Below are 23197 nucleotides of genomic sequence, written 5' to 3'. Positions count from 1 at the left end.
GGAAAAGACACATCCCCAGTCATAGCAGCAAAAACATCAGTTTTCAGATTTACTGCTTACTTATGGTTACTTTTTTTTTTTTTTTTTACATATAGCCATTTGAAAACTGTACTCTAAATACTCTGGTTATCTTAAATATAAAAATGTGTTTGATCATCTGAAGTATTAAATTATGACCAAAAAGCAAGGGAGAAGAGATCAGTGAGGAGCAAATAGTTTATCTCCAACACTCTCCATGCTTACTTATTATAAACGTTTTAATGTGGCACAAATGCCATACAATATAAACCTCCTTTAGATGAAAAAGGGAAAAAGTAGCACGATTTGACAAAACATAGATGACCTATGAGCCTAACATGATAATGCTGCTCCCTTTTAAATGAGCTTCTTCTACTCACATACTCCCTGGTAATTATATTAAGAGGGCATTACAGCACGTAAATATTAAGACAATATATAAACTGTCACAATAAATATGCACAGACCAGCCAAAGATTGATCAGCTCTTTCACAGCGGGGAGCTGAGTGACGTTTTCCGAGATGCTGCCTTCCACACCTGTTTGTTGGAGGGTTTAATTTAATCAAACGTTTCCCACCAAATCTATTGGCTTGTAAATCTCAGAGCATCACAAACAAACATTTGCACCTTAAAAACAAACTGCCGAATACGCCGTGGTCCCTTTCTCAGATTAGGAACGACTTTTGCTTCAGTTGCAAATATTTAAGACCGTGACATTTTTTAAAATGTTTTTTTTTTTCATACTCTGCAAGCACAATGAATATCTCAGCTGGCTGCTTCAAAAGAAACAAATTATAGATTTGAAATGAGCCAGTGTGAAAGAGAAAAAGCAATTTAGGCAAATGCAGAAGCACCGAAGGAGAAAAGTACCAAAGGGCTACGCTGAAAAATTAAAGCTGAGAAAAGCCATTTGAGTGGCAGAGAGGTTGCGTAAACAACCGATATGAAAGGGAGCGAGGTCTGCTGTGTTTGTGTGCGAGGCTCCGCGGTATCTTCGGAGCTGTTGCAGATATTCACTTCACCTTGTTGTCACACCTGCACACAAAGGAATCTAATTAAACATTTAACCAAGGAGACACCCTGAAATTAAAACTCTTCAGCATGCCTCGTTGTCGCTTCCTTTTGGTCTCGACTTGTTTATTAAGCGCTGCACGGTCACTGGAGGTAAGTGGTAAAGACACCATCATTGGTAATACAGATGTAATAAAGGTGCAGTCCAGTAAAAATGGAAGACTTCAGCTTATCTGAACACCTGAACCTGGCTGCAGGCTATTTTAGGCGGTGGAAGCAGTTGAAGTTTGGATGCATGTGCAGGTATTTTTGTTGTCATAATGTCAAGCAATCAACAGGAAAAAGTCTGGTGGCGCTGTATTTGAAGGGGTGTGCAAAAAACTGATATGACACTGTCATAAACACGACGTAACATCTGTCATGAACCTAAAGGAGTCTACATAAATGCTTATGACTGTTGTCATGAAATGCCATTCGGTAAATAATGACACTTTTAATGCAAAGTGGACGCTTTTAAGGGGCTTTTAATGCAAATGTTAAGAGAACTTTGCATTAAAAGGTTCAGTATTGACCAAATAATGCAACGTTTACACTTTCAATGGATTTTTAATACAACTGTTAGAGCAACTTTTCATTAATAGTGTCATTATTTACCGAATGACACTTCATGACAACAGTCGTAAACATTCATAAAAACTCCTTCATGTTCATAACGAGTGCCATGTCGTGTTTATGACAGTCTCATGCCAGTCTCATGCACACCCCATTCAAATAGTGTTGCCAAAACTTGTTTTTTTTAAGTCTCTTTTAAATGTATATCAGATTGAGGAATCTGATGGTTGAAAGGGAGAACTAGTTTTTTTCATACCTCTTATATGTATTAACATATATTTTAATGTCTTTTTTACATTTTAATTTCCACAAACAACATAGTGCAAAAAAACCCCAAAACAAAACCCACACACATTTGATCAATAAACATTAGCCAAGCCATAGTTTATCTGCACGTTATAGTTTCTTGCAAAAGTATTTCTTCTGTCTAAATGTTTTCACATTTGTCACATTGCAACTTCATGCTTGCATATATTTCAATAGGATTCTAATACCTACAGAATGTGGTGCAAGATAATGCAATGGAAAGATAATAATACTTGCTTTATGTTTTTACATGAATTTTTTAATATAGAAATTGTGTTGCCTTATATTTTGTTTGAATCACCGTACCGTGATGCAAAAGGCTTGGAACCAGTGCCAATTCGATTGAACTCGAGATATTTTTTACAAGCCTTACTCTCCAGACATGTAAAAGCTGGTGAAAACCTTCTGAAAAACGACTTTCTGCTGTAGTTTTGTGAACGCTACAATGTACTGAATACAAAATCAACAGCGCACTATTCAGATTCCCATTTCTACAACCACGAGTCATTTTCCTTCCTACCTTTTGTTGATCTACCACATAAGACCAAAATGCACAGAGGTCAAAAAGGTCAGAAGCATAAACAGCTTTTAAAGGCATTGCATGATTGCATGCGTGTTGTGTTACTCATGAAACCCACCGTGACTTTGATGTCTGTTTCTTTCGTTTTAGTATTATTTTTGTTTCTGGGCTTCGGTTCGTTTCTGCTGCTGCTGTTTTTTTTTTATTGTTTTTTTTTAGTTTATCCTAAATTGCTCTCATCCTATCTCATTCCGCCATGTGGCAGTTCTGTTTCACATTAGCTTCTCAACATTTGCTCATGTAATTACTCCTCCTGTTATATAAACCAACTTGATGGTTTTCTCTCTTGTCTGTCGGATTTATTTCGCCACTTTCAAATATTCAATTTCCTCCTGGCAGCTTGATGTTTGCTTTGCTTTTCAATTGTTGAATTCAGCGTCGTGGTAACGTCTAGGCCAATTTTAGGCTCCGTAAAATTAAAGTGTAGGTCTCGCTGCGTTAGTGCAGCCTCTTTTGAAACAGATTCATCAAACAAGAACTGGATAGTTTTGGTTGTTTTTCTTCTCTTTAGCAGGCAAATCTGCTACGGTGTATGTTAGCTATGTGGTTTCTTGAAACTAATATTTGAGAAGACATGTCTGGTAAGGACAAAAATCTGGTGCCAAAAGAAGTGCATAGGACTGATTTAGGAAATTAAAAAGGAAGTGAAACATGGAAGTTAAACTCTGACTTTAACCGAATTAAAATGCTGCATGTCTCAACTGACTGGGTGCTGGGACTTTTCATTCCTGTTTTACATTTTTTTATTTTGCATTATACATTTACATTTAAAGTTACAAAAAAAGAAAAAGCTCGTCTGTAAATTAGTTCTACCTAGATCTCTTCAAGTGGCAGTTTTAGCTTCACCCGCTTCAAATTCTGCAAAAACAAAATTTCTTCTCAAGCTGTTTTTAATGATTAATTGGTTAATATAAAAATGAATTTATTAATCTACAAATGAGCAAGCACATGCTGAAGGAATGCTATGTTGCTGCATGTTAGCTATTAAATGTTTATTTTCTTATTTGAACAAGAAATTGAAATATTTGTTTACGTGCATTTCTTGATATTGTACAAAAACAGGCAAAAAAACGTGATCAAATGAAAAATCAGCAGAATGTGGCAATTAAAAAAAAAATCCAATTTGTGCAAATAATCGACAGAATACCTGATTACTAAAATAACCATGAGTTGTATTCCTACTTTTAACCTGACTGAGCAACCTCAAGTCCTACTTTTGTTTTTTTTGTTATTTTGCATCCGTATCTCCAGGCCACGGACGTTACCGTGCGCAGGAGTTAATAGCTGAGCCGAAAGCAACTAGGATGAGTCAGTTAGTCTGAGTCTGGGCTCGTGGTTCTCAATCAGAAAAAAGCGGGCAGGTTTTGGGGGTCGGCATCTGCCTCAAGCAGAGGATAATCGCGGCGTCTTTTTTTTCACTAGTGATATGAAGATGAAGTAGTAGAAGGACAGACGGGTTCTCACTTCATCTCCGGTCATGTGAGCTCTGCGGTTGAAGAGCGACGACTCGGGAGAAGCTCAGAGTTCAAGAGGAGGTCTGGACACAAAGCCTTGGGAGGTTTTCCAGGACCGACTGAGACGAAAACACCCGAGTGAAGTTAGCCCACCTCCCCACACCTTCAAATCAGATAAAACTGGTGTAAAACGTTTGTGCAGCAACATTTTTTTTGTTTGTGCTGCTTTGGCTTTGAAGATATTAATTAAAGTTTAAAGGTTAAAAGGTCACCACTTTTATTAAGTCAAAAGGACCTTTAAACTTTTAATATCTTCAAACCCAAAGCAGCACAAACAAAAATTTTTGCTGCACAAAAGTAATCAAGTTGATTGGCACCAATTTTGTCTGATTTGGAGAAGGTGTGTAGGTGTGTGTGCGGAGGTGGCTGGTTTACCTTTCATGACCTCTGGAAACATTTCTTAATATCTTCAAAATGACAGTGGCACAAACAAAAACTTTTGTGCACAAACGGAGCACAAACATTTGACATCAATTTTGTCTTCAACTTCACTCAGGTGAGAAGAACCATCCAGAACCCACTGACCGGACTCAGTGGATTCTTGGGATACCCATTTTGGATATTCTTTGGATCTCCTAGTGTTAACTGGAGAGAGACACTGGGAGTAACGGTTACCCCCGGCAACCTGATGTTAGGTAAGAAAAACACAACGAATGGGATCCCAATCTTTTGTACATGCAAGAAAATCCTAGCACACAAAGTATTCCAATTGCTGTTAATTTCCCATAACCTTGAGCATACAACAAATGTAATGCTTTTTTTCCCCTCCCGTGGGTCGGGATGGGGGAGTCAACAACCAGAGATGTTGCACGCTAAGGACGTCAACCTCACAAGTTAATTAGAGCACCTAATTTTCTCTGTTTTCCCTGATAAATAATTCAACAGTAAGAGTTTGTATGTTGTCGCCGAATATGCCCGGAGAAATGACATGAATAAATAAACAAAAGCTGGTGCACAGCCCACAGTTCTTTGAAAACAAGTAAGAGTTTATTGATCACGCGGTTTGTGACGACGCTGGAACAGCAAATGAACCGTAAAACATTGAGCAACACAGTTGATGGATTTAATTAGGCTGCAGAGGTGAAGCGCTGCTCAAACAGGCAACCTTTGGCACAATTAACAGTGGAAAAAATAAATAAATAAAAAGAAGGTTGACACTAAAAACACAGCTCTACATTCATCATTACTGTATGCCTGTACATTATTTATTTTTTTTTTTTTATCTCCTACAATTTGCCCCCGGAGCAGTTGAAATAGGAGAGGATCTCAGAAATTGGTGGAGGTAATTTCCTGGAATGAATTTTTAATGGCAGTCTTCAGGAGGAAGGGAGCTATATATTTTTTATTTTTTTATTTTAGGCTTACGCAACGAGGGACTCAAAAAGTCTGCAAACGAAATCCACACACACACACACACACACACACACACACACACACACACACACACACACGCAGTCAGAGCGAGGGTGTTGACTCAAAGCTGAAAATACTGGAGACACCATCGCGAAATGAAATCTGAATTATGAGAATGAATTACAATATCTAATTTACTGCTGGAAATACGTGGGAATGTGCATCGAAGTAATAATGTAAACACTGGTATTACCTATGAGAATAGATAACAGCTTCTGAAACGGTCTTCGCAGTGATTCAAAAAAAATAAATAAAATGGTTATGGAAGGCCGCAGCGCCTTTCTCCGGTACTAAATTTCCGCATGTAGATAATGAGAAGTCTCACCAAGTCGCTGATTGGAGGACAGGAAGTCAACTAAACGGAAACGATTCCCCAAAGTGCCACGCGGATGTAAAGTAATGCGCTGCCCGCAGAAATAAAACACACAGTCACTCATTTGAACGGCAGAAAAGTGTTCTGCATACCAATCCCTTTTATCTAATCTTTAGTTATCACCTCGTTCGCTGTTCATTTTTCAACCTGGCATGGCCCTCGTTACGCGGCGCTGACGAGAGTTGAAATGTTTGGCACCGCGGCTGGGTTTAAAGGAAAATACGAGGATGGCAAAAATAAAAAATAAAAAAAAAAATAAAAGCACATTCCTTTTCTCAGTGCAACGTGAATACTTTTGGTGCTCGTCTGTCTGACATCACAGCAGATTCGCTCTCCTCTCAAAGCCCCCCAACACGAATGAGTCAGACAGATGGGTCAGGTGGGGCCCTCCCCTCAGAGCTGAGTCACCGGTGACGTAGTCCACGTGAGCTGTTTTTAAATGAGATGTGTGATCAGACTTCAGCTTCTCTGAGTGATGTTTTTTTTTTTCTCTCTCCTGCTGCTGAATCTATTCCATGGTGACAGTCTGCCACATGCAAAAAAAAAAAAAAGAAAAAATCTAAGATGAAATACTGATGATCCTGGTGCCTACTCAGGTCTGTCTTCCTATATCATCGCAGTCACCACACTTCAATGCCTTGGAAAAGTATTCATACCTGCACAGCTTTTCCACAGTTTGTCGTGTCACAACCACTGACTTCAGTATCTTTTCTGGTGGCTTGTGGTTGTAGACCATACAAAGTGTTGAAGAAGGAAAAGAATACATTCTGTTTGAAAATCTACATCAGAGGTAGGCGGATCAATCCAAAATATGGATAATATCGATATCAAGTCTGTATCAGTATCAGATCGATACTAATGTGATAACATTGATACTTAAGTTTCAGATTCTGTCTGGAAATTTTATTTCATTTTTGTATTGTAGTTTCTCAACTCTACATCGAAAAAGACTTTATTGCGTGCACTTTATTTAGGAAAAGTGCATGCAAATCATGTTAATATGCTATAAAAATCATTTAAACTTTGTTCTATGTTTTAAAGGGGCAGTATTATGAGTTTTCCTGCAGTATAGTATCATTTTATAGCACAATGAAGTAACCAATGTTGCTTTCAGATGTAATAAAAATGCTGTACAAATGAAATTCGACTTAAAAAGAAATTTGACCTTGTAATTTAACAGCTGAAAATTGGGCCTCTGTCTGTTTAAGGAACTCTTGCTTTTTCTAACACACCACCTTCAGCGAGGCCATCACAACATTTACACCTCTATTAACCCTTTAACAACATTGCATTGGGAAGTAGCTTGTATAATGAGCTCAGCAGACATGCAGTTCCACCAGGTGATTGCTAATTGCTGCTTGCTAGTCTGAAGGAGTTCATTGGGGAAGTTGCAAGGGAGAGGGGCTGCTGTGTGAGGTGGGAGTTCAGAAGCTTGGTAACAGCGGCTCTGAGGAGGAACTGTGTCTTAAAGTCGGCGCTCGTTCCCCCCCAGCCATTTTGTACAGCTGAATGGTTGCCACGGGAGATTAAAGGATTTCTCAGACATGCATAAAAGAATCAAAGCAACACTCCAGGTGTGCTTTTGGTGAAGGAATAACATTATAACATGATGTAAAGCTCAAAAAAGTTGATTTTACATTACACTGCCTTAATAAAATAATTCAAAGGAAATCCACAAAAACGCCTAAAGGTCAGAGGCTTGATGATATATAAACCTTCAGAAAATAAAAACTATTGGTATCGGCGATACTTGCCCTGTATTTAATTTATATCGGATCGAGATCAAAACACACACACCTCTGCCACCTAAATTACGTCCAATACTTTTTAAAGTCATAATACGGTTTGTCACTTGGGAGAGATGTGGTTTCAGACAAGATGTGAAAAAGTTTGAACTGTATGAATACTTTTAAAATGCCTTTTTCTTTGCAGGCTTACATTTCTCCATTTAGTTTACACATAAAATATGTATGTGCTTTCACCTTAGAAGAAGAAACACAGGAGTAAGCGAAGAGGCTATTACAACACTATGAGTCTCTGTTCACATCACCTCTAAACTCTGCTAAAGCTGTGGTCGTAAAGAAAAAAAAAAAGATGTGAAATGATTAGGATATTTGTCTTCATGACTTTACTGCCTGAGTTGCTGTTTCAGCCTCCCCCTGAGAGGCCCCTCCTTTGTTATTGTGTACATATCTCACTCTTCCCCCTCGCCTGCCTGCTTTCTGTAAGCCTCATTAAGTAGCTGAATATCCTCGTGATACCCTGAGCTCTCCTGCGTCTGCCGCCGGCTGTTCTGCCGGTGGGCTTCCACCGTGTCAGGAATAGTGATATTGATGGTCTCTGCCTCGGCGTTGCCGCCGCTGGGGATGAGCAGGGAGTAGGATGCGGTCTCGGCCAGGTCGCACGAAACGAAGCGGTTCTCCCGCCGGGAGTAGCGCAGCGACGGCGAGCGGGCGTGCGTCGAGGACTGGCTGATGTTGGAGACGATGGAGACGCTGTCCAGGGCCTCCTCGTTGTCGCAGATTTCCAAGACCTCCAGGTGGATTTTAACGTTGGTGTCTCCCACGCCAGCTCCTATGCCCATCCCCATGCCGATCTCCATGCCGACGCAGCTGACGTTGGTGTCCTCGGCATGGTATCCAGATGCTGGGTCGTCTGCGCTGGGTTCGTGGCCGACGGACTTGGAGCGATACACTTCCACCTTTAAGAGACAGAGATTATTTAGGCTGTTTACAAGCAGCGCATCATTTCCAGCTGCGTTTCCGTTGACCATAAAATTGCGCCAATGGGGATTACAAAAATAAATTTGCCTGATGGAGATGTGCCAATTTCGAAAAGCTCCGGGATGAGGTGGTTTTGTGGATCTACCAAAATTAGTATATTTCGCTAAGCTGCAATGGAAACACTTTGTTTTCGCATCACATGTGTCAGGTGTTACCACTGTAGGAAAAGACAAAGAAGATGACAGGAAGCATATTTTTTAATAACTTATTGAGTGACCAAATTTATTCTAATTGCGTTTCTCGTTTAAAAGAAACACCACAGTTTCGAAATTCAATTTGTTTTTTGACATAAGTGGAATAGACAAAGTTTTGCACACATTTGAAATGAAAACGCTGGCACCGCAACCCTTCCCCTTCCTGTTTAACTGAGATTTCTTCTGATACTTTAAAGAATCTGCTCAAGTGCTGGCTGGAGATTTAGAAAAAGTTTCCAACGGAAAAGATGCCAAGCATATCCTTTTATTCAATATCCAACTAGTGCCTGGAGACAAACAGCTATGTTTCTATATTTAAGACAGGAATTAGGGCAACTTGGTCTTACAAAACTGCAAATAAACAGCAAGTATTTTTCAATAAACAGTTCAAGCGTGCCACTCATGAGGCATTTTATTCTCGTTAAGACTGAATGAGGACTGCGTTTGAACATCGGAGAACATGCTTTATTACTTGTCAGTGCCAACATAAAGGCTTGACAGTGCTAACATAAAGTATTCCAAATCTACCTTCAGACTGTTCTTTTAAGCAAATAAGTCATCTTCCTGACACAGTAAGAGTCTTTGGAAGAAGAGCTTTAAAAGGGGAAAGTGTAAAAAAATATTTGTGTTGTCAAAAGCACAAACGTCTTAACCCTTGTGTGTGCGAGGACTGAGGCAAACGTAGAGGACTATGGCAAATGATACAAGTTTTACGTGTGTGGAGTTGGTTGGACCCCATTTCTACATACAAGGGTTAAATGTGATCTTTTGGGGGTAAAAAAACAACAAACATTTTTTTTTATTGAAAACTAACTGTAGATGGGCTTACAGGGTTTGATTGGCATGAAAGTCATTGTCCTCTGAAAGAATTGACAGCAGTGTGGTTCTCTCCTCAAAGGTAAATCCAAAGCTAATAAAGAAAGTGAGATTTCCAGCTGCTTCTTTTCACCACTGCGATACTTTACACCGCTACCACGTGGGATGTGGGGGAAAAAAGCAGGGAAAAGTTTACAACATCTTCCCGAATGTGGGCACAATTTCTGTTTTCTTTAATTTTCATTTTTAGAACCTGTGATCACCATTACATGTAGGCGGCTGATTACGTCACAGCCGTGCGACGAAGGACGACCAAGTTTGAAGACTCCTCCAAATTGTTCCGGATTTGAAGGTCGGGTCTGGTGCATCCTTTGCAGCCCACCCTATCGTAAGACTCATGGTGGGCCAAACAAGAGATTTTTGTTCTCGTAGCAACGGGGGGGCAAAGCGAGAGAGTGGGAGAGGAGCACCGCTTTAATTTTAAGCACGATCAAATCTGTCAGTAGAGAAACGAAAACCTTTAAGCCGTTGGGTTGTTAGGATTGTGTCATTTGCATAGAAATGGTCTTATATGTATGCAATGTTTGTAAAGACCAAATACTGACTGGGAAAGAGGATTTAAAAAAAAAAACAATAAAAAAATACTGAAAAAATTATTTCAAGCATGGTAGTTTCTTCTAGAATGACCATGGACGAATGGTGTCCTCATTCTTTCAGCTTTTAGCAGAGCTGAAAGTTGCTGAAGGTTTTTGTTCACTTAAAATGGAAAAAAAAAACAGAATTACAGAGAGCGGATAGTTCAATCAGCATTTGAACGTAAAGCTGCAAAACATGATGCAATGATGCATGCTCTTTAAGACTGAAATATTAGCTCACAGTCACAGCTGAGGTAGCCTACGGATATCGTCCCGGTTGTTTCACTGTTTCTTAAATGCCAAGTTGATTAAATAAGTAAAGAGACAATTATATAAAACAAAGCTAAGGCTAAAGTACATACCAAGTGAAATTCATATAAAATGTCAAACATTTTTCTGCAACAAACCGCTGAGAAACGGGAAACGAAAGCTTGTCATCCCATAAGACAGGGGTGTCAAACTTCAGTCCTCGAGGGCCGGTGTCCTGTAACTTTTAGATGTGCTTCTGCTGCACCACACCTGAATAGAATAATTAGGTCATTAGCAAGGCTCTGGAGAACTGATTTACACAAGAAGGAGGTAATTAAGCCATTTCATTCCAGTGTTTTGTACCTGTGGCACATCTAAACACTGCAGGACAGCGGCCCTTGAGGACTGGAGTTTGACACCTGTGCCATAAGACTTCCAGTACGAGACGGAGCCGAGACTCTTTACCTTTTTGGCGTTGTTCGGGGAGATCTTGAGGCCGTCGCTGCTGACCTCATAGGTGGAAAGAGAGAGCGTCTTGCCTGTAGGTGCCTGGAGAGACACAGTGCCCTGAAAGGCACACAGAGGTATAGAAAGACCGGCCGATGACCTCTGCAAAGGAAAACCACAGGAAACAGTGAGAGGGTAATTCAAGGGAAAAGCCGTACATTCTCTAACTAGACTCGATTAAAATGAGGTAAGCTTGTTGAAGGGTGTATAAGCTGAATTAATGTTTTTCTTCAACATCTGAGAAATGTCACAACAAAACACCAGACTTGGCTTATGGAGCACGCGTGTTTTCATTGATTGCGGACGGTTGGTCAAATGTGACACCGCATGGGAACATAGATTTAAAAACCGTCCTCGAAATCAAAATTACTACCTGTAGTTTGATGGAAGGAGTTTCTTAGCGCGACTGTACAATGTCTTAGTTTAACACTTTTACACAAACTGGGAAATACACAAAGTGGTTCGATCGCCTCCATTTTTCACAGCTGCCTTATTTATTTGTTTTCTGTTTCGTGCACTGGAGTCATAAAGCAATTTGCAGTGAATACCTGCGGGAGCGACTCAGCCCGTCAAGTCAAGAAGTTATTTGCACCCATTTTTTCTATCATGTCACGGCTGTTCCCTAATCAGCCATAGACGCAACAGGATGCAGAAGTGATAGAAAAAGAAAAAAATATGTTTTAATAAATGCTCCTTGTATACCTTTGAATTTTTTATTTTTATTTTTTTACATATTTTTTTTGCTTTGTTTCATTATTGCATAACTCTGGTTGTGTTGATGCGAACGGGAAAAAAGTCATTTTTTTTTACTGTCATGTGCTCTAGAAAAGACATGAATAGAGAAACTAATATTTTACAGGTAGAAATTTTTGAAAAATGAATGAATAGTTGCTTTGTGTGGTGACAACTGAATGGAATTGAGAAAATCTTAATAAAAATCTTCAAAAACATGATTTACAATACTTCATGCCCACATTTAAACAAGCACGTTGTGTCCAATAGAAAAAGGTAGAGCAAAACCCAATGCGTACATAATTTATTAATAAGACTCTTTGAATACGTTGCATTAGTGACCCTTTATGCACAGCTAAAGGGAAGCTATTAGACAGGAAGCAGGCAGAAAGAGAAGGGGTGGGACATGAATCAAAGGTCCAGCTGTGAATGAATCAAGAACTACGTCCTCATCACGGCACTGCTCTGCCTCTACGTGACACACGGCCCCAAATAATATGCAATTTAAATGCAAACATCGGCACAGAGTGATGCTCAAGTTACATCTAATAGCCGTCGCTTAGATTTGACATCACACAGAAACAAAAGCAAGAACGCTGAGGGGGATTTTGAAAGCGGTGCAACCTTCTCCGGTTTTCTGCAACTGCTGAACGCCAACAATTTGAGTAACTTCTACAGAGGACTCACGAAGGAGATGGAGCTAAATGTGCGCAGGTCGCCTATCGTTTTCTCTTCTCATCCACAAAAACAGCTAAAGGATAGAATGAAAATTTGTTCTGCTTTAAAATAAAAAATAAAAAATTATTTCTATCATCAAAACCACGAGTAAAACACTGCAAGCAGCTGTGTTCCTCCGCGCAAAATCCTGGAGGAGGATGTCAGCGAACGAGTGAACACGAGTTTCGTTTTTTTATTATTATTGCAAGAGCAGAAACCGACTGAGATGAGCATTTTAGTGAACATGCACAGGGGTAAAAACAAACAGGCAAAAAAAAAAAAAAACAGTGTGGGTCCAAACACATGGCAGGGTGGCTGAAGAATCCAGCAGCGGAGTTAAAAACTCTGATGCATCCAAACGTTACACGACGTCGGCCCTTGAGCCTGAACGCCTCTCCTCTAAAGTGATACCAATGGATAAATTAAATTTTACCTCCTGCCATCCACTTTAGGCATCTAATTGATATGAGTCATCGTAAACCAAACAAACAAACAAACAAAAAAAACTAAATAAAAATGTCTCACCGATGCCTGAGCTTGACCAATAAATCAAGTTGTGTTTTGCCTTTGCAGCTCAATAAGAGCAGCAACCAGCTCACATTCGGACTTCATTCCTGCTGCTCAAAGTGACTGAAACTGGACCAGTAACGGTAGACCAATGTGTTGCTCCTCATATTAAAACCCTCACTGCTGCTAAAATAAGATTTAAGACCTTCAGATACTGAAAAAACTGGATGAACAATTTAGCTGATGTCATATTTTTACAACTTATTTTACTATTGTGTTTACGGTTTGATTTATAGGTTCAGGTTTGATTATGTCTATCCCCCCCTGATTGTTTATTTTGGCAGAAAATTAGTCCTTGGTACATGAAAGTTTTTTTATTTTGATTCTTTTTCCACATAATTTCTTTAAAACGACACACAAGGTTAGCAGGGAGCAGGAGATGAAGTAATGCGGCACATGAGGAGAGAGAGAGGTCTACAGGTCTCATTACAGCTTTGAATTATTAAAAAAGGGCTGAATGTGGTTATCTGATTTAGGCTGTGATGATCAACGGAAAGCAAGGACGTTAGTGATGACATTCACTCGAATGACAAAGCCATAAACACATAGGGCTGCAAATTTTACAGGCCATTCTGAAAGCAGCAGAAGATTATTTGAATGTAGGGTCCTGCTTTCAAAGTGGGTCCAATGATGGGGTGGAATGAGTCCAAGAAATTAGCTTGGAGGTAAAAAAAAAAAAAGATATTTTTTCTCTCTGAATATTTTAAAGGAAAACATTGCTATAGCTGTTCAGAAAATATTTAGAGTCATACAGTGCAGTCTTAATCTCAACCTACCGCAGAAAGTATTATAACACTTTGGTTTGGTTTTTCGAGATGACGATAAAATACAATAAAAACATGTCGGTGGTAATAAATCTATAACTATTTACTAGTAAAGACTCGCTGTGACATTCGTTTGTTTAGAGCAAAATTTAATGCTAAATTTATGTATGTGCAAAATTGGATTCCACCTAACAAAGAGACAAATAAAATTTTCTTTTTTAATTTAACAAAGTTATTTTCATTCCCTAAAGAAACACAACGCTCCGATTTCGTCTGCTGAATTAAACAAACAAAAAAATAAAATAAAAGAAAAGAAACCTTATGTGGCTTTGTCCACATTTCCTCTTCTAAGAACAATTACAATATTGTTCTGGTCAGGCAGAAGGATAAACAGGAAAAACGTAAAACAAAGACAAACTCCAAAGAACAAACTCTAAAAAAGCCTTTTAAAAACCCTGGAGAAAGATTGATCAAGATTATTTTAAAAGAATACAAGAACATTTGGTGCCACGGAGGCAACGTTTAAGAAAATTCTAGGGAAAATTCACATTATGTTGCACAGTTTTGTTTTGTTTTTTCTCTCACAAGATGAAGGGTTCGACTGCCTCCATTTAGACTACTTTTCCTCCAGTTTTACGACTTTCCTGACTGAAGCGATACCCATTTGTGGTTTTTTGAGTGCTTGTTGCATTCAAATGTTATTAGAGGAGCCATTTTTTATTCCAGGTTTGGATGAATCCTATGAAGAGGGAAACTGACTTTCAGGGCCTAACAACTGAATGCACATTGGATCAGCACATCCCCTGAGGGAAAGGGCTAGTAAGTGTATTTCAAGCTTTGTGCTCGGTAATAGAGCATAAAGTCACAGAGGGGGTAAATACGTTTTTAAGCTCCGATTCTAACTCTCCCTCTGGGTGCTGAAGGCCACAGGCTCTGGCAGTGGGGGGGTGGAAAGGTGCCGGCTAATGACATCTAGACTGCTAACGAGGAAGAAAAACACAGCCAACACGGGTACTGCATGTACCGCTGTGGGTAGTGAGTTTGTACTTCCACATGTATGGGCTCCAATCAATCATTAAGCCTTAAGGAAAAACAAAAAAACCCCACAAAATTCCCTGTTAAAGAAGCCCAGAAGTAGGACACACACACACTCGCGCGCAAAGACAAAAACGACACACCGAGATGTACAAGTCAGCAGTGAGAATCTGTAACTTCCACATGATGCAAAGTGAGTGCCAAAAGCCAAGCTGCAGATGCATGCTCCGTGGATTTCCACCCTCTGGTGATTTTTTCGAACCAAAAACACATTTCATACTTGCAAGTGGAACAGAGACGTAGAAGAGGAAACTCAGAGACTCGGAGGTAAAGCGTGCTCGTGAGGGTTTGTACACGCATGCATGCATGCATGCCTGTGTGTTTCCACAGTCTCGGAGTCGTCCACAAAAAACAAAACAAAAACGGGCTAATGGTGTTATTTTTTTCCCCTCACAAGTTACGAGTCAATTTCGAATTTCGAAGGGTTGCGCCTGTGGCTGCTCTGCTATTTTGGGAGCAGATCGAGGCTGATCTCCCATCTGTTTCTGTTACCGCCAATGCCAAGGTGCATTAATCATCATGCTTTTACCGTTCTGCCCGCGTTTAACTATTTATTCGAGTCTCAAACACACTGAGAGATTTAAGCTTTCGCCATTATGAGAGCGAATCATGCCGACAACAAAGCAAGAAAGGCATTCAAAATTTATAAGAGGAGGAGGAGCGGACTGGAGGTTCGGGGTTTATATATATATATATATATATATATATATATATATATATATATATATATATATATATATATATATATATATATATTTTTTTTTTCTTAACCACGGGAAAGAGTTAGGTATCGATTAACTTTATAAGCACAAGGTTCAGAACTGCAAGAGAGAAAAAAAAGCAGGTATTAAACATGCCTCCATTAAGCCAACATCTCTATTTTCTTCTCTAATGTGACACATTTAGGTTAGGAATCCACATGCAGAGACTTAACAGAGTTATTTTAATGATAAACAGCAAAATGCTCAGAAGCATCCAAGTGAAAACAGCATGGTATGAAGATAAGGCAGAGGACCACGCTGTATGGCCGAATGAGAAACGATGTGAATATACAAGTACATCTAAAAGAAAAATATATATATATTGCATAAAAGTGCAATATTTCTTCCCAGTCATCTCAGAAAGGAAAAATCATATATTATATAGATTCATCACACAAAGAGAGATATATTCCACTGTTTCTTGACATTTTGACGATGGCGGCTCACAGATAATGAAAACCACAGATTCAGTATGCACAGACAATTTGAATACTGTGAAAAAGGTTCATGATGTCACACCCCAATCAGCTAATTAACTCAAAACACCTGCAAAGGTTTTCCCCAGCCTTCAAGCGGTCTCTCACTCTGGGTCAGAAGCTTTAGATTGTGATCTAAAAAGCCGTTGTTGAAGAAGATGGTTGTTCACAGAGTTCTAACATATTAACAGAAAATTGAATGGAAGGAAGAAGTGTGGTAAGAAAGGTGGAACACCGGGACAGAGAACCGCAGCCTTCAGAAGATTGTTGAGGGGAATCCATTTCAGAAGAGCCACCAATATAGGCTATAAATGTTGCATTAATCGAGCCACCCCACAACCAGAGACAACATCAGAGGAGAAAAGGAACTGGATTTTTGCACAATGGTGTCCAAAGTCAAGTTTCCAGATGAAAGTAAGTTCTGAATTTCATTTGGAAATCAAGGTCATTGAATCTGGAGGAAGAGTGGAGAATCCAGAGAAACGGATGTTGCTTGAAGTCCAGAGTGAAGTTTCCACAGTCGGTGACGGTTTGGGATGCCCTTGTCATCTGCTAGTGTCGGTCCGCTGTGTTTTCTGATGGCCAATGCAGCATCTACCAGGAAATTCTAGAGCACTTCATGCTTCCCTTTGCTGGATGGAGATGTTGATTTTATTTTCCATCTGGACTTAATACCTGCTCACACTGCCATAGGAACCAAAAGCTGGTCCAATAACATTGGCGTTCCTGTTCTTGATTGGTCAGTCAACTCCTCTTTCCTGAACCCTTTAGAAAGTCAATGAACTGTTAAGATGAAGATTAGAGAGGCACCTGACCCAGAAAGGCAGCTATCAAAGCAATCTGGGTTTCAACAACACCTACGTAGCGCCACAGTCTGATCGCCTCTATGCCATGGTGCATTGATGCAGTAATTCATGCAAGAGGAGCCTCAGCTAAAAGCTGAGTGCATAGAAATGTACATAGTTTCCAGAAGGCTGGCATTTGTGCTTAAAACATCCATTTCTCATTGAACCAATGAAATATTCTACTTTTCTGAGACACTGGATTTTGAGTTTTCTTTAGCTATAAACCATGGTCATTCAAAATGCAACAAAAAACAATAGAAGCTTGAAATATTGTGCAATAAATCTTTATAAAAACACAGTTTCACTTTCTAAGATGACTGGCAAGAAATATTGCTGTTTTACGCAAAACAAATTTTTTTCTTAGATGCACTAGAATGTTAAGTCATAGAGGTAAATAGAGAATGCAGCAAGAAGATAATGATATAAGGAATAGCTGTGAAGGAGAGCATAATAGCTGACTTGGGAAAGGTGAATGAAAAATACTGGAGAACAACTTAAGACATAAGGAAACTACAAATGAAGTTAAAAAAGAACCATCTCAGAAAAATCAAGTCCAGTCAACACAAAGAATAGAACTCAAAAATAATTTAACAAGGAATGAACATACGAGGACATGATCAGAATGCAAAGAAGAAAACTGAAGTCCAAACGCAGAAGAATCATGACAAAATGTTGTATTTTGTAAGTGGAAAGTAATTAAGTGTGTAAATTAACCTGTATAATGTCTCATTTGGGGAATTAAGTTACTGAAATTAAATTTTAATCTGTTTTATTGAACGCGTCTATACAGCTTTCCACTTTTAAGATGAGTGGAATTCCAAAAGGAATCAGTTTCTTTTTGTTTTCCTCAGTTTTTTCAGCAATCACAGAGAATTCTCAGGTGAATTCAGGCACGTACGTTTCATTGACAACAATCCCAAAGCCGTAAATCTGAACGCCCTCCTCCTGAATGAACTCCCCTGAGTAAATCAATGAATTGAGCCAAGCCGTTTTGGAGTCTCAGAGCGGTAATGAATTCAATTCTGCCTTTGAAAGACAGGTGTGCATCTGATAGCGTCCCAATCAATTGCTCCATTAGTTAGGATCTGTTGCCGCTTGCTTGCTACAGATGAAGATATCTTGGGAAAACCATGGCTGAGAAAACGGGGTAAACAAGGGAGGATTCAAGTCCACTTTTATCTACATGTCAGGCACAGCAGTCAGGCTGATCATCTACAATTTCAAAAGGCGTAATTGCAGGTTTGAAAAACGAGCCCAAAGACATATGAACCAGCCCAGAGAAAGTCAGAGGGGCATTCACCAGAAAGATTGTTTTATTTTCTTCTTTAATAAAGGAAAGCCTTGAAAACTGATTAAGATGTCATGTTTTTCTACAAAAACTTTAAAACAAACTGCAACAAGGAGTTTGTTGTTCATTCTCTCTTCTGACAAAGTAAAATAGCACCACTGCACAACGAGCAAAATCAGTCCATCCAACTGAACTGACAAGGGCAAGGGGAGAAGCTGGTTTTAAGGAAGCAGCCGAGAGGCTTGTGGTATCTCTGGAGGAGCTGCACAGACACACAGCTCAGGTGAGTAAATCAACTGTTACTTATAAACTCCTCAAACCTGGCCCTTTGTTGAAGAGTGACAGGAAGAAAGCAAGTGTTGAACATGCTACTCCCGTCACCATGGGACGCTTTTCTTCTGCAGAATCAGGGAAGCTGGTCAGAGTTGATGGGAAAATGGGTCGAGGTAAAAACAATGCAGGACAATCCTCGATGAAAATCGATTTGAACCTGCAGAAAGTTTTTGTCACCTGGGCGGTTGTCCTTGTCGCCTACAGCAGAAACCGCCATTGGTTATGAGGTGAGGTGGCGAAACATGAAACTGCTGCTGTACAAATTACTCAAAAGGTTGTTGCTAAGATAACCAAAGAGCGACTGAGTTACTTGACGCCAGAGGTTGAGCGGCTTAATTCTTTCCTCTGCCTGCATCCCCCAGAATGCTCTGCGGTTCTGGAATGGAGTTCAGTAAAATTGAATATTCGATCAAAAGTATTATCTACTGCATGTTTTATCGCGATATTAATTGTTACCGATTTATTGTCCAGCTGTTGAATTGGGGTTAGGTTATAACCTAATAACCACTTTTTTTCCCCACACAATCATGCACTACTTCCTGTTGGTCTATCACAGAAAACACTAAAAAAATACATAGGAGTTTGTGGTTGCAAATGTGACGTTTTGCGTAAATACTTTTGCAATATGTTGATGTTTGAGCCTTGGAACAGTAATCAATAAGAGATGATGGCCTCACCATATTTTGTGAGATAAAGCTTCCTGTGTGTGTTAACTTTAGGAAAACAATAGCCTGAATAATAATAATAATAATAATAATAATAATAATAATAATAATAATAGGGTTAACCAAAAAACCAACCAGCCACTCTGTACCTGTCTGGGCGTTCTCTCTGATTTACTTCGGCACCACTCCCAGTCCGTCAGCTCGATTTTCCTGCACTCCTCGTGTGAGAGCCTCCTCTCCGGTCCATCGAAAACCGACGATGAGTCGTTCAAGGCGTGATCCTTTTCCCGCAGGTGGGAAGGCAGCGAGGGGACACAGTGGAATTCCTCTTCATCCCTGTGGTTGACGTGGGGCAGAGCGGGATGATCGGCCAGCGGCTCCCCTACACCGGCCTCCAAGAAGAGACCGGCGTGAGACGAGCTGTCCGCCGGCAGCGGGGTGCTGAAATCGAAAGTGGGGCCCAATCTAGAGAGCCCGCCGGTTTCCAGCACGTCGAGGCGTGCATTTGGGAAGTCACAGTTAAAAAGGCTGTGATAAGTGGGTTTTTCTGTAGGAGGGCTGCTTAGAGACTTGGTGGCATGCGACAGCTTATAGACTCCGTAGCCTTGCTGAAAGGAAAGGCTGAACTCAAATCTTCTTTTCATCTCTACAAGGAAGACAGAGGAAACATAAATAAAAACCACACAAAATGAGAAACTTAAAGTTTTTTTTTTTCTCTCTCTCTCTTTTAAAACCTACTGTGAGTCATGTTTGAAGTTTTATTGTGCTCGAGCAATAATGATTGTTAGATTGCTTCTTTGTACCTGAAGGCTCCTGTGCCGGATCCCGCTTGCAGTTAATGAAGCAGCCACACGGCATATGGATCCAGCGCTCCGACAGCACGAACAGGGGAGTGACCGCAGGTGCAAGCAGAGTGAGAAAGAAGCTCAGGGTCTCCAGAGAAGAGCTGCGTGCATTCACCGCATGCCGTATGAGGACCAAAGTCTGTGAAAGCGAGAGGGAAGACAGAATTAATTCACCCAGAAGTGAGACATACAAAATGCATGAGGAGTTGGCAGGGAAGGAGACACATGAATGGGGAGGTACACACAAAACCTTCATCAACAAAAAGGCTTTTTCTTCTTTTTTTTATTTCATTGTGTTTTTGTTCATTCTACCTAACCAAAGAAGAGTCACACATTGATATGTTGTGGTCCCATTTTAGCTTTTGTAACAGCTTCAGTTCTTTGTGGCATGTAAACAAAAACAAACTCATGTTGTCTGAAATAATTTTTCTCAAGGATATTGTAATGATTACTGTATTTGAACAGCCCTCTCTAGTTCATCCCAATTATTCACATTTTTTACATCATCTTATTTTACGTCTTCTTAAAAGGGACTTTGTTAAATTGTGTATGGTATGGTTATTGTGTGCACTCTCTATTGGCCAATCTATGCAAGAAAATGACCTCTCCTGCTCACCAAACATTATATAACCTGGCCATAAGAAGGATGAAGCACATGATATTGCAGAACCTGAGTATGACAGACTGAATAAACCTCAGATCACGATTACAGGCTTATACGGTAGAGTGGCTGCTACTCTTTTTTCATTAATTTGGCTAATAAGTAGTACATGATTATTCTGTCACATGGGTTTTCGTTCATTTTATATACACATATACAGTTGTGTTACTGAGATGCATTTAATACTGTAGCACTCATATAAAATAGAAAATAATTCTATGGAACATTTATTACAAGTTAGAGCTACTCTGTGTCATGCACATACATGCCACTGCAATAGAAATGGAGTAAGTGCTGCTTAAATGTCATATTCCTGAATATCATGCTACTCTGTGCAGGTGCTCTGTCTGCACTGATGAAGATTCATTCACCTTAACAAGCTGAATGCTCTCAGTGAATTTGACGGCAAGACGGTCTGATCTTTTTATCTTTTTTTCTGCTGAATTCAGTTAATAGACAACTTGGAGACACTCTCAGACTCTACATAGGTCATTGAACTTTCAACCCCATATAATCAGACAAGTTTTAAGTACATAAAGTATTGCCAAAATGTATTGCCTCAAAGGGAACTGAGTACATTTGCCTGTCCAGAGGTGGTCTGAGCTTCAATGAGGCCCTAATCATAACTTCACTTGGGGCCTCAACTCCAGACAAACATTATTTCTAAATACATAGCAGAAGATAAATTATGGAATCTTTAGGCCATTTCTCTAACTTACTAATTTGGTCTGGCAGTTCTGCCCAGAGTGTAACAGGAAAGAAGATAGAAACTTTTATTTATTGAAGAGCTTGCAGTTAAATTAACTATGAAATATGACTCAAGCAGAGACAAGCAGCAGAAATTATTAAAGTGATGACAAGTTAGCAACAACTGTGAAACTATGGGTTATGCTTGGACCAACACTGTGAGACATGAGCTTTGTTCTTTTTTTTGTAGAATTTTTGGGGGTTATCAATTTACTTTCACTTCGCAATTATGCTTTTGTGTGAGACTGACACAAAATCATATGAAAATACACTGAAGTTAGTGTTTTTTAAGTGACAAAATGTGAAATGTTTTGAGGTTTCTTTTGGGAAGCACTGTACTTCTTGGCAGAGCAAGTTACAAAGATGTTTTTTTGTTTGTTTGTTTGTTTTTTTTGGTAATGCTGCTTACCATCATCGGCATCCATAAAATGACTCGAAGAACCGCCAGAATCATGGAGAAGCGCTTCTGCGCGAACACAACAGGTGTATCTCCGACGGAAGCCCCCCTACGCCCGCCGGCGGACACAGGGGAAAGGCCGCTGTCCTCCTTCTCCCTCACCCCCGTCCCGCAAGAACTCGGGCTCAGCTCGTTGTACGTTCCGAAACTTCTGTCCAGACTGTCCCGGGAGAACGACGACGGGAGCTCACAGAGGTGAGCGGAGCCGCTCAGTCCCCTCGCCATGCCCAGATAGCTCGGGTAGAGTAGCGTCCTCTGGGGCTCTCTGGAGCACAGCAGCTGATACGTGAGGGGAATGAAGAAACCCAGAAAGCCACAGAAGCACAGGAGATACAACGAGAAGAGCAGCAGGGTGTAAAAGCTGTCGCTCTTTGGGAAGCAGCCGAGAGAGGCCGGCGCGAAGCTGCCCCATCCGCACAAAGGTAGCACGCTCACGGTCAGGCTCACCGCCCACACGCCGCCGATAGCCCACATGACTTTCAGCGGCCGGCGGACGGACTGGAGCACGCCGAATCTCTTGGTGACATAAAAAGTGTAGGCTGCTATGAGGCACGCCTTCATGTTGCTGGAAACCCCCTGGAACACGTAAAGAAGTCCGGACAGAGTGCACAGACCGCCAGACCCCTCACCCCGCCGGGTCTCCCACTGCAGGAGCATGAAGAGGGAGAGGGGGACCACGCTGAGCAGGTCGTCCACCGACATGGAAGCCACTATGACACACAGCGAGGTTTTCCTCCTCATCCGGAGGAGCGAAAGGAGCGAATACACGCCTCCAACTAAGGTGGCGGCGGCGATGGTTACGCACAAGCCGAAGAGGAGAAGCTGGATCCGTCTCTCCATCCCAGAGGGGTCCGCTTTGTCCGAGCTTGCCGTGGAGAGGTGGCTCTGGTTGGGCGCAGGGGAGGTCTCGTGCGTCGTTGACATTATTTATTTGGTTGATTTTTAGTTTTGACTGTTAGAAACAGTCAGGTCAGCTTGTAAAGTTTGACTTGCAGCGTGTTTTAAAAAAAATAATAATAATACAAATTTTAAAAAATCACAGTGGTGTCGGTGCGAGGAAGATCAGAAAGCGCACCATCCCTATTTGCTATCCATCCGGGGACGCGCGCCTACCCAAACCTCTCCCCGTCCTCTGGATGTGGAGTTCCGCTGGTTTTACCGTGTCGGCTGGTAGGAAGGCAGGCGGGCAGGCAGGCACTTGTGTTGACCGCACACACAGCGTAACCGGAGCA

The 23197-nt window shown here is 40.6% G+C and overlaps 1 protein-coding gene across 1 annotated transcript; it reads right to left on the bottom strand.

Moving 5' to 3' along the window:
• Positions 1–48: 48 nt before the first annotated feature.
• Positions 49–22934, bottom strand: LOC103474710 (putative G-protein coupled receptor 149). Its single transcript, XM_008425858.3, has 5 exons — positions 21918–22934; positions 20059–20239; positions 19405–19901; positions 10971–11114; positions 49–8529 (listed from the first exon to the last, which is right to left on the bottom strand). Exons 1-5 carry the CDS (start codon positions 22887–22889, stop codon positions 8023–8025), a joined length of 2301 nt encoding a protein of 766 aa, XP_008424080.2. The 5' UTR covers positions 22890–22934; the 3' UTR covers positions 49–8022.
• Between the last annotated feature and the right edge of the window lie 263 nt (positions 22935–23197).

Source organism: Poecilia reticulata, chromosome 13, assembly GCF_904066995.2.
Source record: "Poecilia reticulata chromosome 13, P_reticulata-male-v2, whole genome shotgun sequence".
Classification (NCBI taxonomy): domain Eukaryota; kingdom Metazoa; phylum Chordata; class Actinopteri; order Cyprinodontiformes; family Poeciliidae; genus Poecilia; species Poecilia reticulata.
The sequence above is the reverse complement of the archived record's forward strand: the minus strand, read 5'-3'. Positions and strand labels throughout refer to the sequence as shown.